General features: G+C 53.9%; 5 protein-coding genes across 5 annotated transcripts; 4 read left to right on the top strand and 1 right to left on the bottom strand.

The window, feature by feature from the left end:
• Nucleotides 1–67: 67 nt before the first annotated feature.
• Nucleotides 68–3,499, bottom strand: PKAC-2 (protein kinase A catalytic subunit-2; the record flags this gene model as incomplete). The annotated part of the gene is made up of 3 exons (XM_040915244.1): nt 68–808; nt 949–1,483; nt 3,457–3,499. 3 exons carry the CDS (start codon nt 3,497–3,499, stop codon nt 481–483), a joined length of 906 nt encoding a protein of 301 aa, XP_040779527.1. The 3' UTR covers nt 68–480.
• Nucleotides 3,500–5,360: 1,861 nt separating this feature from the next.
• Nucleotides 5,361–8,871, top strand: M406DRAFT_215795 (TBC-domain-containing protein; the record flags this gene model as incomplete). Its single annotated transcript, XM_040915470.1, has 2 exons — nt 5,361–5,780; nt 5,911–8,871. Coding segments are annotated over 2 exons (3,381 nt in total), but the record flags the coding sequence as incomplete, so codon positions are not given.
• Nucleotides 8,872–10,227: 1,356 nt separating this feature from the next.
• M406DRAFT_44208 (family 76 glycoside hydrolase) lies at nt 10,228–11,642 on the top strand (the record flags this gene model as incomplete). Its single annotated transcript, XM_040924239.1, has 3 exons — nt 10,228–10,294; nt 10,374–10,537; nt 10,626–11,642. Coding segments are annotated over 3 exons (1,248 nt in total), but the record flags the coding sequence as incomplete, so codon positions are not given.
• Nucleotides 11,643–11,762: 120 nt separating this feature from the next.
• Nucleotides 11,763–12,037, top strand: M406DRAFT_320901 (uncharacterized protein; the record flags this gene model as incomplete). Its single annotated transcript, XM_040919452.1, has 1 exon — nt 11,763–12,037. A coding segment is annotated over exon 1 (203 nt), but the record flags the coding sequence as incomplete, so codon positions are not given.
• A 2,354-nt stretch (nt 12,038–14,391) lies between these two features.
• On the top strand, nt 14,392–14,976 carry M406DRAFT_71553 (uncharacterized protein; the record flags this gene model as incomplete). The annotated part of the gene is made up of 2 exons (XM_040925480.1): nt 14,392–14,821; nt 14,930–14,976. The coding sequence occupies 2 exons, from the start codon at nt 14,392–14,394 to the stop codon at nt 14,974–14,976; spliced, it is 477 nt and encodes a 158-aa protein (XP_040779523.1).
• Nucleotides 14,977–16,272: the final 1,296 nt, after the last annotated feature.

Raw genomic sequence — 16,272 nt, 5'->3', positions numbered from 1 at the left:
TATCGTACACGGATATATGGGTTAAAAAAAAAAATTAAAAAAATTTGACAATCGTGATGCTGAGTTTCGTTCAGAAATAATGATTTGATAATTGTAATGATGCTGCCATGTTCGTCGTCAGACCCATGTTTCGGTGACACTTGAAAAGGTTTGGTTTGGCCTGGTCAATTTTCCTTTTCTCCCTCTCGTAACGTTCATGCTCTGTCTACCCTTTCCTTCGTGCCCATTAAAGGTTTTGCTGTTCATACTTTGGTTGGAGGGGAGATCCTACTTCCGTCCAGAGACGGAGTAAGAGAGAGAGAGAGACACACACACACACACATATATATATATACACAATATAGGCATGACGAAGAAGAGAAGAAAGAAGAAAGGGGGAGAAAAGGAAGAAGAGCCGGCTATCATCCAGCCCCCGCTCCATCGCCTGTAAATTTAATCATCTTTTGACGCACTATAGCGGTCGGGGCCGGGCCGGACGTCTCAAAAGTCCTTAAAGTAGCTCTCGTACTTGGCCCGCAGCTCGTCTGTGTACTCGCCATGACCTACGTCCTCCTCGGGGTAGATATCGAAACACTGGGCATCGCCGGGAAAGCGGACCGGGGGGATGATGGGGCCGCGGTACTGGCGGCGGTAGACGGCGTCCCAGTCAACGCCGCGAAAAAACGGGTGCTCCTTAACGCGCTTAGCACCGCCCTGGACGTTCCCCAGGCGCCGGGACCGGTCGACGGTGCAGAAGGAGCGGATAATGTCCATGGCCTCGAGGGAGAGGCTGGGCTCTTGAGGAAAGATGACGGGTTTGTCGACAATTCTGAAAAAAGGGTAAGAGAGAAAGAGAAGACACATTGGTTAGTCGAGACGCTTTTTCTTTCCTTTCCTTTCTTCCTCGTTTCCCTCCCAGAGAGAAGAAGGAGGGGGGGGGGGCAGTGAGGGAGAAGGAGATTCACTCACTGTTTATATATTTCGATAGGATTCTGGTGCCAGAATGGTGGGTATCCAGTCAGGAACTCATATATCAGGATGCCCAGTGCCCACCAGTCCACAGCGGTCGTGTGGCCCTTGTTATGGATGACCTCGGGTGCGAGGTATTCTGGTGTGCCGCACAGGGTGTAGGTCTCGGTCGAGCAGTCCCTGCCTCCTAATCTCTTTGCAAAACCGAAATCGACGAGTTTTATGTGGCCCTCGGCGTCGAGGAGCAGGTTCTCGGGCTTGAGGTCCCGGTAGGCGACGCCTCCTTGCTGCTCGTGTAGGTACTCGAGCACCAGGACGATCTCGGCGGCGTAGAAGCGAGCCATGCCCTCGTCGAAGCGGCGGAACTTGCGCAGGTAGGAGAAGAGCTCGCCGCCGGGAACATAGTCGAGGAGGAGGTAGAGGAAGTCGCGGTCAGAGAAGGAGGCGCACAGGTTCGTGATGAAGGGGTGGCCGCTGACGTCGCCGAGAATCTCGCGCTCGTGGCGGACATGGTCGATCTGCTTAAGCTTGATCACTGCGGTGCGCGCACACGTGTCACCTCGTTAGCCTAAAGAAAAAGAAGCAAAAAGAAGATCTCTCCTCTCTAATTTGAGCGGGCGCATGGCGGCGCACCAACGAACGAAACCTACCTTCTGACTTGCGTAATATCTTGAGCGCAAACACCTTATTCCGCTCCGGCTCGGTTTGCGGGTCCGAGAGTTTCACGAGACATACCCGCGCAAAAGTGCCTTGTTCTCGAGTAAGCCGATCAGGTTCCTCTTTGATTCGAAGAGGGGTGGGATTTGTGCCACCAACACAGGATCAGGAGGGGTCGGAGAGGGTCGGAGAAGGGGGGGGGGGATGGTGGATGGGGCTTCCGGGTTGGCTGGTTCTAAGTACCTACCCGTCCCGAGTGTGCGTACCCTCGCAAAGTCGTCCAACTTCAATTTGCGCGACGTCTTGGAGGTATCGCTCGACAAGCCAGGGAGGACCACACTGCTGCTCGCCTGTAAGGCCTTGTCAAGATTTCGACCTACTGCCCCTGTGCCAGCGCCAGCGCCAGCGCCTGCTCCTCCTCCTCCTCCTCCTCCTCCTCCTCCTCCTCCTCCCGTGTGGCCGACTGTCGCTGGGACCTGGTGGGCCACTGTTGCCGCCATCTCATAGAGAGGGGAGAAGGGAGATGAGGTGGCGGGTGGGAGCAAGGTGTTGGTGAAGGAGAGACGAGTCGTGCCGTGTCTCGTGGCCAGGTTTGGTCAAGGTAAGAAAGGAAGGGGACCCGTGTTCCAGCAGATGCGACGACGATAATGGCGCGTGGGACAAGGCCTAGTCGGCAAGGGCTGGCGGGCGTTGTGGATTAAGTCGTGTGTACGCCTTGTCGTATCCGTAGCTCTGGGATCGCAAGATCACAAGCGCCACCCCATCTCCTACGGCCCAACGGGTTGGTTTTGGCTCGAGTCCAGGTTTGCAGGAAACTTAAGTTGGAGGGTGGTTGCTGGGCAGGATGCCCGAGCGGTGCAAGTCCACTACTGCAGCAGCAGCAGCAGTAGACGGCGTTGAAGGCTGAGACGGTAGTAAAAGAGAACGAGCTTGTTTATTTTTTGGGCGGATACCAAAGCGGTGGGACTTGAGAGCGCTTTGGGAATGAAGTGAGGGTGGCCCAATTGGCATCGTCTACAATATATAGATATAGTAGGATGTTTTGTCTTTTTTTCTTGTGGTTGATGTTTCCTTAAATCAAGGGAGGGAGGGGGAGATGTAAGACGAAGTAGAGTGTAGGATGGCGGGAAGAGGAAAAAGAAAGAGAGCGACAGAGACAATAGGGCCAAAGCGTCATGTAAGACATGGGGTGGGTGGGCGAGACGGGGGGTGGAGGGAAACAGCAAAAGCAGACAGCACTATAATAAGAGGCTAATGTAAGTGTTACAAGAGTCCGTTTTCCCTGAGCAGGGCTGGCAGGCTGGGTTTGTCTTGGACGGATCGGGCAGCTGGAGGATCTTCTCGTGTCTCGCCTTTCTTTTTCTCCCTTGCCTGGTCTGGTCTACTATGGAATCGAGTAGAGTACCCCGGAAAATGAAACCAAACCAAGGTTGAGAGCTGAGATGTCAGCAGAAAAAAGAAGAAGAAAAAAGTCGCCGTTCTGACAGACAAGAGACTTTATTCCTCTGGGCAGCCAAAGAAAAGCCAGAGTCAGACCCAAGGATGGCTTGGTTCTCTTTTTTTTTTTTTTTTTTTTTTTTTTTGACGTCACATCTTCAAAAGTTGAGATCTTCCCGCCGAACCAATTGAGCCGGGGTGGGGGGGGGGCGTTGGGAGGAGGGCGAAGAAAGAGTGTGAGCTGGATGATTACGCTATGCCTTTAGATCGTTAACTGCCCCTTCCACCCGGGAGATCTTGCAAATCGGGCATGGCTGAATTGTCCTGTCAGAAGATACAATTATGTGGAGCAATGCAAGCCCTGTCTCTTCTCCCTCTTGTTTGTTTTAAGAGTCTGTCCTGCCACCACTTTACCCCACCAGTGGGAAGGCGTGAACGGTGACGAGGACCCGTTCATGGTCGGGACGGGATTCGGCATGCATGCAGCCAAGAGCCGAGATCAAGCTACATCTTCGGTGAATTCCTTTTTATTACCTCGACTCATCTCTTTTCTCTTTTTTGTTTTTGTTTCTTGATATCGGCCGAGACATGCTTGTTTCTGGAGGCACCGCCCCCTCCCCCCCCCGGCCCCCTCCCCCTTTGCTTTTCAGGCCTGGCCCCCAGATGATTGACTTCACTGGCTTCGTTGGGCTGCGGTTGCTTCTTGATTCTCGGTTGGTCCCGCTCCCCAGCTGCCTTGAGTACAGTAGTGGGAGGGCTCAATTGTTGTTCACTTTTTTCTTTTGACGCCTCTCAAGCTGTGACGCGCTCCCAGCCAGCCACCTCTCTCAACAGGAGACCTGGCCATCTGACCGACCGGAAGGTGGCCGAGGGATGCCAAAAAGAAGAAGGATCGCGATGAACAAAAAGTAGTCCTGCCTGCTGCGCCTGTCAAAGTGGGGGAGCAACATTTGTTTCTCAACATTCCCTGTCAGAACCTGCAAGCTACATCCAATAGGAACACTTGTGTGTTGTAGTCCCATAGTAATGTTGTGATTGTAGTTAGAGAATAAGGATTGCTGTCATTGTCATTTAATATAGTAGTGATATTGTTATGGTAGTAATTTGTAACTGCAAGGCACCAAGCCAACCCCTGTTCCTGCATGTGCTGCCTGTCGCCTACGAGTGACAGCCTCTCCTGGCAAGGAACTCAGGCTGTATAGTAGGCTGAGAGGGTCTGTGGTGTGTGACCTCGCCTGCCTGCTGCCTCGAGTGGGATGGAGGGGAGCAAGGTTGTACCATAGTACCCTCTGCTCTGCTCCTCCACCACAATCACTGGCTGCTTTCCCCCTCCTTCTTCCCATCCATGCCTACCCGAGACTTGTCATTCACTGACTGAATGGATAACTTACTTGAAGTGACAGGCCATTCTTAGTCTAGTGCACATATGTAGCGTGTTGGACATGCATTCCTCTGACAATGTCAATGTGTGCTTGCACTTGTATGAGTGCGTGTGCATTAGGAGGAAAGGCATCGGATTGGCAGAGAGAAGTAGATCGAATACTGGACGATTCCAAGGACTGCAGTAATTGTAACTTGAAATGTTGGGAAATGACCAAGGCAATTGAGCACATACATACTACATACTACATACTACATATAAACATACATACATACATACATACATACATACATACATAGTATCGTAATATGTCAGTAATTCATATCAGATCGAAACAACTACTATTTGGCACTGTAGTACTAAAGTCATGTACAGCAATTAGTGGGGCCCTACGCTCCCGGGAGTGGTAGAAAGAGGGGTGTCCTTACCACAGCACCATCCTCCACCAGAGAGGATGCTAGGTGGTCGGCCTCTACCCTCCGCCCCCCCAGCCCCGGACCCCTGATATTCCCCCCGCTAAAGCCGCCGCTTCAGCCTTCGTAGCATGTGCTGAGCGAGACACCCCAAAGACGACAAGGACCATCACCAACATCTGGGCTACACTTGTACCACCCAAACAGCCATTTGCTGTGTGAATAACCTCGAATCCTTTCACAGTTGATGGGAGCATACCGCCAACAGGGCAATAACTTCCTCTCACCCTCTCTCAGCTGGTCTCTGTCATGCTTTAGCCCCAGCTCCTTCCCGTGTCACCCACCCAGAGTTTCGTTCCCCTGGCCAAGCGCCTGCCCTCCCTTTGGTCGTCGTCGTCGTCCTCCGCCTCCTCTTCACGATCTCGCGAGCACGATCAACACCCTACACATATCAGGATCGAGGAGAAGCGCCGCAGCATCGAGGGCGCATTGACGCCCTGCCCCAACGACGCCTTGCAGCCGCCATGTTTAACCTCTCGAACTTCGTGCAGAAGGCCCAGCAGCTGCTGGACCCCATGCAGGGCTTGAATCTCTCCGACTCGGACCGGAACCCCTCCAAGGCCACCCTCTTCCAGAACCAGTTCCGCCTCCCCTCCTCCCAGCACCCCCTGTACGAGATCAATGCCGAGCTCACCGTCCCGCCTTCCAATGCCACCCAGGGCGGTAAGAACGATGCTGGGTATCATTATGCCGGGAAGTTACACCTCTCAGAGGCCTACATGTGCTTCTCTACGACTCCCTCGAGCTTCATGTCCTCGGCCAGCAGCTCCACCTCGATGGTATATACCGGGCAGACACACGGCGGTGGCCCCAGCGGCAATGGCTTCACCTTTCCCCTCTGCTCTATTCGGAGGGTAGAGCGGCTGCACAGCCAAAACTTTCAGGTAAGGGAGGACGAAAGATATGGCCCGGTCCCGACCTTTTTGGCATCATCTTATAAGTGACGATGATGATACATGGTACGATAAAGAGAGGCTGGCTGATTGACTGACTGTACTCGTGTGTGTGGGTTAGTTTGCCCTTGCTATCACGACGTGGAATGGCCTGACCCAGACGACGGGGAAAGACAAGGATAAAGATCCGCCAAAGGACAACAACAAGGACGTGAGGGAGCAACGCATAACCATCACCCTCGCCGGCACACGCCAGGCCTGTGAGCGGTTCTGTGACGGTTTGAAGAAGGGACTCCGTGCTGGCGTCGGTAATGTCGGCAAGCTGAAGAAGGTCATGGCTGAGTGCTACTCCGAGTACCTCCTGCGCGCCGAGGACCAGAAGGAAAAGACTCCGCCGGACGCCGGGCTGGGCATGGTGTTTCGGTACCCAGGTGACCCCAAGAAGCTTCGAGATAGAGCCAAGATGCGCCTCTGGGCCGAATACCTGCGGGACAACGGCAGGAACATGAACGTGATCCGCCAGCCCACCTTCCACAAGCTGATCCGCGTTGGCCTGCCCAACAGGCTCAGGGGCGAGATATGGGAGCTGACCTCGGGCTCGCTGTACCTGCGCCTCGAGAACCCGACGCTGTACAGCGACACCCTGAACAAGTACCAAGGACAGGAGTCTCTTGCCATCGATGAGATCGAGAAGGATCTCAACCGGAGTCTGCCAGAGTACCCCGGATTCCAGAGCGAGGAGGGCATCGGCCGCCTACGTCGCGTCCTTACGGCCTACAGTTGGGTGAACGCCGATGTCGGCTACTGCCAGGCCATGAACATCGTCGTGGCCGCGCTTCTGATCTACATGTCCGAGACGCAAGCATTCTTCCTCCTCTCTGCACTTTGCGATCGGTTGGTGCCCGGATACTACTCGACCACCATGTATGGCACCCTGCTGGACCAGAAGGTCTTCGAGGGCTTGGTCGAGAAGACCATGCCAGTCCTGTGGGAACACCTGGTCAGGAGCGACGTGCAGCTGTCGGTCGTGTCCCTCCCCTGGTTCCTGTCCCTGTACATTAACTCTATGCCGCTCGTCTTTGCGTTTCGGGTTCTCGACGTCTTCTTCGTCGAGGGTCCCAAGGTACTCTTTCAGGTCGGTCTGGCCATCCTGCGCATTAACGGCGAGGAGCTGCTGGATTCGGCCGACGACGGCGCCTTTATCTCGGTTCTCAAGTCCTACTTCTCGCGGCTGGACGAGTCTGCGCACCCCAAGTCCGAGAATCCCAAACTACGGGCCGTGACGCGGTTCCAGGAGCTCATGGTGGTGGCTTTTAAGGAATTCTCGCAGGTCACACATAGCACCATCACTGACCTACGGTTGAAGAACAAGGATGCGGTTCTCAACAACATTGAGAATTTCGCCAAACGGACGGCCATCCGAAATCTAGGCCCCGACGCTAAGATTATGAGCACAGATGAGCTTGGTGCCCTCTATGACAGATTCTTTGGGGTCTTGTACGAGCGACAGCAGCGCAGCAACCTGCTGCAACAGGAACAACAGCGGAGGGCAAAGACTGGCCGGCCGAGGCTGGGAGACAACAGCAACAACCACCACCAGCAGCAGCACGAGGAGAAGGTCGAGAAAGGGAGGGCAGGTCTTGGCGCCCCGAGCACCTCGGAGATGGACTATGATGCGTTCCGTGAATTCCTCGCAGGCATGTCCAAATGGGCCATCTCCGACTCGCCGACCACACCGCGCCGGAGTACGTTTTCGGAAAAAGATAAGCAGGCGTATTTCAACAGCATGAAGAAGACAGATGCCGTGTACAATGGGCCTTGGGGGGATGGGCCCGAGCCGGCGGATCATGAGTTCCTCCGGAGGCTATTCAAGCACTGGGATCGAGAAGGCAACGGCCGCATCACCTTGCAGAACGTCGTCTCGGGTATGGCGGGGATCAAGGGCAAGCGGGACATCATGGGCACCATCACCTACTTCTTTGAGCTGTACGACGACAATGGAGACGGTAGAGTCGACCGCGAGGGTATCCTCCGCATCTCTGAGGCTCTACTTTTCCTCTCCCGCCGTGGCTTGGAAGGCACCCTCAGCCCTTCAGCTTCCTTTATGGGACTGAACGGACTCCAGGATCCCAATGGAGCGCTGCAAAGCCCGGATGGCGCGTTGCAGGGGGCGTCTATTAACGAGAGATTCCTCAGCAGTATCAGCGCCTTCATCCAGCGTTGTTTCGAGTACGCGGATCCTGATCATCCCAATAATAAAGGAGGCGCAGATCCGGAGGGGGTTCGAGTTGTACTCAACGCGGAGGAGGAGCCTGTTGATAATAGCGCCTTCACGATTGGAGACGATGAGGATGAGGAGGACGAGGAGGATCTTCTCGACCTCGAGGAACCACCAGAGAAAGACAGCCCTGAGGAGGAGAACAAGAAACAGCCCAAGAAGTCAAATATTCCGCCGGCGATTAATGTTGTCAACCCCAGCCATACCACGCCAGCTGCTGCTGGAGGACAACGCAGTGCCTCAAAAGCACAGTCGGAAGCAGCCAACGTGGCTCTCGACCCCTCCAACCCGCTCCACATGACCCTCCCCACGTTCCGGATGGTTGTCCTGGCCGACGAGCTTCTCGAGCAATTTTTCGAGTCGAGCTTCCCGGCATCCTTCCACATCATCGAGGGCCTTGCTGTCCCCAGCACCCCGTCATCGAACCTGACAACCTTTTCCAGCCTTGGCCAGTCTGCAGGACGCGCAGCCGCAGCAGCCATGGCCGGACCCTCAGCAGCGGCGGCGGCGGCAGGAGGAGGAGGCCAGCGTGGCCTCCGAGGCGTTCTGGACGGCATCGTGACCGATGGCATGCGAGTGGCGGCCGAGGTCAGGCGGCGCATGGAGGAAGCTCAGAGGGAGCTGGAGAAGAACGCAGCGCCCGGACAGAGACACTCGCACGAAGAGGAAGACGATGACGAGGACGGTGATGTGGATATCCATCAGCTGACGCGCGCGTCGAGCAAGAAGGATGCGGATGGGAGGAGCGTACGCAGTGTCAGGATCGAGGACCGGGCGCTGCTCGAAGGTGCCGACGCCGAGGCTGGGGGGAACGGGCAGCAGGGTAGAGCCGATGGCGAGCCTGGCGCCGGCTCTGCAGCCCAAATAAATGATGCCGAAGAAGCTCGACGGAGGAGCGTGGTCGAGAATGAGGTGGCCGCAGCATCGAGTACTGTCGAGTTTGAAGGTTGAAGTTTATTTTTTTTAAGCATCACGGCCGAGGTTTATACTCTTCTGTACCACTTTCTTTTCTTTCTGTACCCCTGAAGCGATGGCACTATAGCAGGTCGAACTGGTGAGAGAGGAAGAAGTGAGAGACAGAGATAGCGAGAGCGAGAGTGAAGAGCATGGGATGGGTTGTATTGGATTTCTTGGGAAGCGGTGTTTTGTTTTTATCATGGCATCTCGCTTCCTCCAATGCCTCTGGTTTTTATGTTGATTTCCTCCTCTGTTTCACACGGACACGGGCCAGGTGTGTGTGCATGTGGTGGGTTTGACTGCAAGCGTTGTGTCTAGAAAGGTTTAGACAGGTCACAGAATCGAGCACCGCACAACAACAACGACGACGACGACAAGACAGATGTCATTACTACGGTTAGGAAGGTATATTGGAGGGAGGGATGTGTAAAGCGTAAAGGGAAAGGGGCTGACGTCAACCTCATGGCGTGATATTGTGGTCCGTTCTCCGCTAATGCTCTTGCTCAGTAGCATCAGAGGATTGCTAGAAATCGTCGACTTCAACTTTGCCCCCTCTATAGTCTAGGGCCAGTTGGGAGTTTGGCGTTGGGCAGGCTCGTGCTACGGGTGCACCTGCCGTGGGGGGCCGAGAGACGTGCCAGTACACAACTGGCCTGACCCTTCAAACCCCTTCATCGTCATCGTGAACACTTAATGCGGCAGACAACCTTCTCTGCTACTTGGCAGGAAGAGATTGAACCACTAGCCTATCCCATTCTCTGTGGGTAACTTCAACCACACCATTCTGTCTTCCACAGCCCGCCTCGAGGTTGATGTGCTGCCAATTTCCTATACTTTCTCTTTTGCTCTGTTTCCCTCCCTTTCTCCCCCCCCTCTTCCTTTCTCTCTCTCTCTCTCTCTATAAACCCTCACTTCTCTGGTGGCTGTTGATATTCTGATAGTACGTTTTACGGCCCCTCTTCACGTCTTGATGATATGCGCTGGGGCATATGGAGGACGGCCCTTCGTGGGCATACGCTGCAGGTCAGCCAAGGCAGCTTGGCAGCCTGTCTTCTCATTGCTGTCCAGTTTGCAAGAGGCTACATGTTGAACCCAAATTCGCAAGGTACGCAGCAGCCTATGGGCCAACGGTGACCTTCTGAACACCCGTTCACACATGTCACAGACTCAGTCATGTCTGTTGCGGCAGATATGGCTGATGATATGATGTCGTTCTATACTGGGAACGAACCTGGCCAGGTTCCGGGCCTGCTCCCAGATCCATATTATTGTGAGTCGTGAGATACGAGCCTACAACCTTCACACGAGAGACAGGGTGGGCTGACCCGGCTGTCTCTTGCCGCCTTTAGGGTGGGAAGGCGGTGCTCTCATGGGTGCCCTCATCGACTACTGGTACTACACGGGAAATGACAAGTGGAACGACATAGCCATGCAAGGTCTCCTCTTTCAGGTCGGCCCTAATCGTGACTATATACCTCCCAATCAGACCATGACCGAGGGCAATGATGACCAGGTAATATATCATCTATTTGCCCTGCCAATGAATGGACTGTTATCTCAAGAATCACTGACACTGTTTTTCTTTTTTCCCTTCGATCAAGGGCTTCTGGGGGATGGCTGTTCTCTCGGCTGCCGAGTACAACTTTCCCAACCCTCCTCTGGGCCAGCCACAGTGGCTCTCCCTCGCACAGGCCGTCTTCAATACACAAGCAGCACGGTGGGACACTGCACATTGTAATGGTGGCCTTCGCTGGCAGATTTTCCAGTGGAACAAGGGCTTCGACTACAAGAACTCTATATCGCAGGCCTGTTTTTTCAACATGGCTGCCCGACTGGCACTCTATACTGGTAACGAGGTCTATGCGAAGTGGGCGAATCGCATTTGGGAATGGATGATCGGCACCGGGCTCATGACACAGGAATCATACTACATCTATGACGGCGCGCACATCAATGACAATTGCACCGACATCACAACCTACCAGTGGACCTACAACGTCGGCGCCTTCCTCCTGGGTGCCGCCGCCATGTATAACTACACGTCAGACAGAAGTCCTGCCGCAAGCGAGATATGGCGCCAACGGGTCGACGGCCTGCTTGATGGTAGTCAGGTGTTCTTCATTGGTGCCGAGAAGAACATCATGGCAGAGGTAGCCTGCGAGAGCGTGCACCTGTGCGATAATGACCAACAGAGCTTCAAGGCCTATCTCGCGCGCTGGATGGCAGCCACCACAAAATGGGCGCCTTGGACGTATGACACAGTCAGCCCGTTGTTGGAAGCCTCGTCTATGGCTGCAGCACAGCAGTGTACCGGCGGCAGCAACGGCAGGATGTGCGGGCTTATGTGGGCAGGAAACAATGGGAAATGGGACGGAAGCACGGGCGTAGGACAGCAGATGGCCGCCATGGAAGCTGTCCTTGCGAACCTAATTCGAGATTCGGGGCCTCCCGTCACCAACTCGACCGGCGGAACCAGTGCCGGAGATCCAGACGATGGCGCCGCCGGTGTGAGCCTAGCAGGTGCAAATGATGATAGCGTGCAAGGGATGCGGCCCATTACCACTGCAGATAAGGCAGGAGGGTGGCTTTTGACGACTGTCATCATCGTATTTCTCGTGCTCGGCATGCGGATCGTCCTATGGGATGATGTGAGCGACAGGACGATGAGTGAGAGGTGGTATGAACTCAACACGAACTCTCTACGGGACGGTACCCTGCCATCTTCTGGTGGCCGCATAGATAAAGGCAAGGCGGTGATGGGACGGGATCCAAATGACCAGATCTCGTTATTGGGGATGAACCTCGATGGCGCTCCTGCTCCCCTTCCGTTGGCCAGGATATCTAGGACTGCGCCGGTGGCCTCCTCCAACACCGGGTCTAGAGCCAGAGGACCGACGTCGGTGGTGACCTTCAACCGCGAGGATCAATACCCAAATGAGCAGCCATGGAGGCGACCAGTACGAGAAGGAGATTTCGCCGGTGCCATTGACCCCAATAGAGGGGACGGAGCTGGATTTGGTTTTGTCATGGATCGTCCCAAGAGCAGAGCCAATCCACAGAGATGCAAGTCTTCATCACCGTTTTCACCACCAGTGCCATCCTCCTCATCCCGGGCCACAGGAGGTCCATCTTTGGCTGGTCGACGAGCCAAGAGGGTTAGATTCGACGTCGGGACCAACAAGACACACGAGCCAAAGCTGGGCACGAGACTCAAGCTCCAAGGAAAGCCTCTGCCGTCCCTTCCAGGCCTAGGGAGCAGGGAGCAGCAGGAGAGCATGGGAAACAGGAAAGTTGGGGGGATAATGCTGTAAGCTCACATAGATTCGGCGGTGCTTTTTTTTTTTTTTTTTTTTTTTTTTGGTGGGGGGCGGGGGAAGGCATCACAAAGGAGGGCAGAGAGAAATGCCAGATAAAATTCTCGGAGGGTAGAAATGGTGCAAGTTTCGTAAGTGAGGTTTCTTGAACTGACCATTTCAGGGCAGTTTGAAGAATTTTGAACGTACATGAAATTATGATGAGGATGCTTAATTTGTACTTGCACACGAACAATGCAATACGGAACCGCAGGCTCGTCTTGCAGGAAAGGAGGGGAATGGTACACGATCCCTCCTGTTGTGTGTAGTTTGTTCTTGCCGCTTACAACGGGCCCATCATCTATGTGCAGCAGAGACGGTGATGTGTGTGACCTCGATGTTATTGGGATTTGGCACTGTTTCTTCTTTGCCTGTCTGAGATCAAGCAACAGGAGGACAAGCCAAGAACAAGAGACGGGCTTCACTATTACGAGGCTGCCGCGCTTCTATAACCGAAGCAAAACAGTCTCATATATCTGGGCCGGACCCCACCAGGGAAGGGGGAAAAGGAAAATCTGAGACTGTGTCTTGGAACTTCGGTGATTTGGCGGGCGGGGGCTGTTTTTGGGGGCTGTTTAACAGCTTGTTGTTCCTGCTCATCCTGAGGAAAAAGCAGCGCGTCAATGTGTCACCTCCTGGATCGGGGGTACGTTTATGTAGGCGGCTGGCTGGCTAAGGGCGGGTGAGAAGTTTTGATGCGCGTACGCGGTGTTACACGGCCGTAGACAATCTCTCTCTCTCTCTCTCTCTCTGTGTGTGTGTGTGTGTTTCTCTGTTTCTCTATTTCTTTCCTACTGTCCCCGTTGTGTGTGTATATGTGCGACACTTTTGAGAGGGGCTCTGCCCGCTCTCTCAGGGAGAGGAAGAAATTATGCGTCCAAGGAAACTCGCCGATCGGGGTTGACTCTGTAACGAGGCCGTCGGCTGAAATTCTGCCTGTCTCGGGAAAGGGAAAGCTTAGGTCCTTTGGGGGCTTGAACAGGGGAGGGCGAATAGGGTACGGCCGTGGGGGAAGCAGAGAGGTTGCTTTTTGCGGGATGTGTGAGTCGAGGCGGGAGCGGGCGGGAAGACAGGGAGAGTGGGTGGGTGTGGTGGTGTGTGACGTGCCCGTTATTTTGTGACAAGGCACTTTGATGAAATGAGTGGATGCAGGATTGCCGAGGAGCCTTGTGTGAGCACATGTCTCTGTCGAGTCTTGGACAGGAGGAAGAAGGATCAGGGAAAACAAAGGAGGAGCCGTGTTGAAGCTGATGGTGAAGGAGGTGGTAATTAGGTGGTGGTAGTAGATGTCGCTGTGTTCTCAGCCTTTTCCCCTCTGTGTCGTAGTTGCCCCCGTTTCTCTCTCTCGTTGAACACTACTTATTCCCCTTCTAATAAACAGACCAAAACTTTTCCACATTTTGGGAACGGCAACAGTGTAGTTGTCAAGCTCCATCCAGCCTCATTCACGGCCAGTCTTCTTCTTGCTAGTGCTCCTCATCACTCCGACGCCACCCAACAGCTCCTCCGCGGCTTGAGGATCGAAAGAGGATGCTGAGAAAAGACCAGACATGCCTGGTTAGGTAATTGCAGGTCAGGCTTGTGATTCATTTACCTTAGGCGGTGGACATCATTTCACGACTTCATTGCCCTCCCTTCATCACTTATACCACTCGCCAGTGCCCGGCGCAGAGGCGAGCTTTATGCTTGAGATTCCTTTTCTAGACACAAAACAACGACCACGGAACGGGGTAAGCTTGGGGTTCCCTCTCCTTCTCCAGCCTTTCTGTCTGAATGCTACCTACGTGATCTCTCTCGGATCGATCTTGGGGACATATGACAGTTAAACTAACAGTTCATCATCAGAATAATTAAGTGCCTTTCTCTGCCAGCAACCAGCAACGCGGAATTTGAAACTCCTCAGTACCCACCTACTCAGTCTGCACGCGGACACAACCCAACCATTCTTGGAGGGTCCTATCACACGGCACGACAGTCAACGGCGATACCTACCAGGCACACAGGCACACCAAACATGTCCCAGTGCATTGACTGCGCCAACAGGCCCTCAGACAACGACAGCCTGGGCGGCGCAGAGCATGAGGGCACCGTGACGCCCACGGTCATCGGCATCATCGTCGGGACAGTGGCCATCTTTATCCTGGTCGTGAGCGCGCTGTTCTACTGCGTCAAGCTCGAGAGGGACAAGTACATGGCCAAAATGGGCGACATGGCTGCCACCGCCGTGCCGAGATCTTTGACCTCCTCCGCGTCGTCGGTGCATGAGACCTTCCGCCCTGTTGTCGAGTCGCGGTTGTCGTCAGCCACCGTCGTGTCCAGGGCTCCTCCGCAGCATGAGGACTATAATGGCGAGAGCCCGAGAGCGGTGATGGGCGCCTCGGTTGCAGATGGGTCTTCTGGGAAGAAGAGGAGGTTGTTTGGGTGGGGGAAAAGGAGGAGTGGTGGTGAGTAATCTGAACACCTTGGGGGGGGGGGGTTGAATATGTCCTCCTCTCATGGTTGATGATATCCAGGTTTATGGTTTGACTGACCTGTCTTTTCCTCCTTGCCAGTTTCCACAGCAGACAGCTCGCCAGTCACAGCTGTAGAGATGGTGTAAGGAAGAGGAATAGAGACGAAGCAGTTGCCTGATTGCCACGCTCAGAAGGGTGGCCCCGACTCCAGACCCTAGGAATCGCTGAGGGGGTGGCAACATTGGGATGGAATCTTTGTTTTATATATGCAATGCACAGGGCGACACAAGTGTGGTCAAAAGTTGGTGGTGGTCGAAAGGCCTGGGATACTCCTGTGGATCCCTCCTTGGCAGAGCAGTTGTTTACCAAGCACCACGTCGAGTGCTGCAATGGGAATTAGCTTGGCGATAAAATGATACAGTGCTCATGTTTGACAAGGGTTCACCACTACAATGTATGGCGAGGATAGCATTAGGACACCCTCCCATCACCACAAGTCAAGTCTGGTGATGCTCATGCACCCACCTGCCTTGTGGGCAGCTGACCTGATGTCGGCAGTCAATGAGAAGGGCCATCTATAACATGACTTTTCATCTGGATGTGATGAAGACTGTTGGTGGAAAAAAACTAAAGAGAATAGAACAGACAGCCATCACATCTTCTGCGTAGCTTTGCTAGCTCTTGATGACGAGGGTAGCCCCCCTCGCTGCTGTTGCTGCACAGTGACGACAGAGTTCAGCCTTGGGTGCTGCGTGGTTTGTTGTTCAACTAGGGTCCACTGAACCAGACCACGCTATCTTCTACCTAAGAATGTGTCAACTCCTCCATGTAAGATGTGTGCTACGTACCATAAGCAGCCATGCTGTGTGGAGGCTTTGTAGGGCTGGCTGCATATCAAAGTGGGCTCTGCCTCCATCCAACAGGCTCCCAGCCATTCACCAACATCCTCTGCTCAGCTCAGCTGTGACTGTAGTGTGAAGAGGAGAGAAGCGAGGGAACTGGAGAAACAAGGTGCACGAGACAATTATAGGCTGCTGACGGAAGCACAAGCCCATCGCAAAGGTATGAATAGAAGAGAGAATCACCACTATGATAGCTACTAAGCATAAAATACCTAGCTGATATGTATGATGACGATCCTGGTCTGGGCGATGATAAATGAGGAGGAGGACCGAATACTTGGATGGTGTGGGCTGACTCCACCACCACAAGGCACAGAGACCTGCAGAAGAAACACAATCCATTTTGAAGGAATAGAAATCAAACATACCGTATACTACATCAAAACCTATGATTCATGCGTATTGGGGAAACAAAAACAGAGAAAATCTTTCCCCTCTTGCTGGTATATTTATTATATGCTACCATACTTTGATCGCAACATGGTAATTTTGAAATTAATTTTACGCCGTGCATCTGGACCACTGCATAATACACACACA

The sequence above is a fragment of the Cryphonectria parasitica genome, assembly GCF_011745365.1.
Source record: "Cryphonectria parasitica EP155 unplaced genomic scaffold M406scaffold_2, whole genome shotgun sequence".
Lineage (NCBI taxonomy): Eukaryota > Fungi > Ascomycota > Sordariomycetes > Diaporthales > Cryphonectriaceae > Cryphonectria > Cryphonectria parasitica.
The sequence above is the reverse complement of the archived record's forward strand: the minus strand, read 5'-3'. Positions and strand labels throughout refer to the sequence as shown.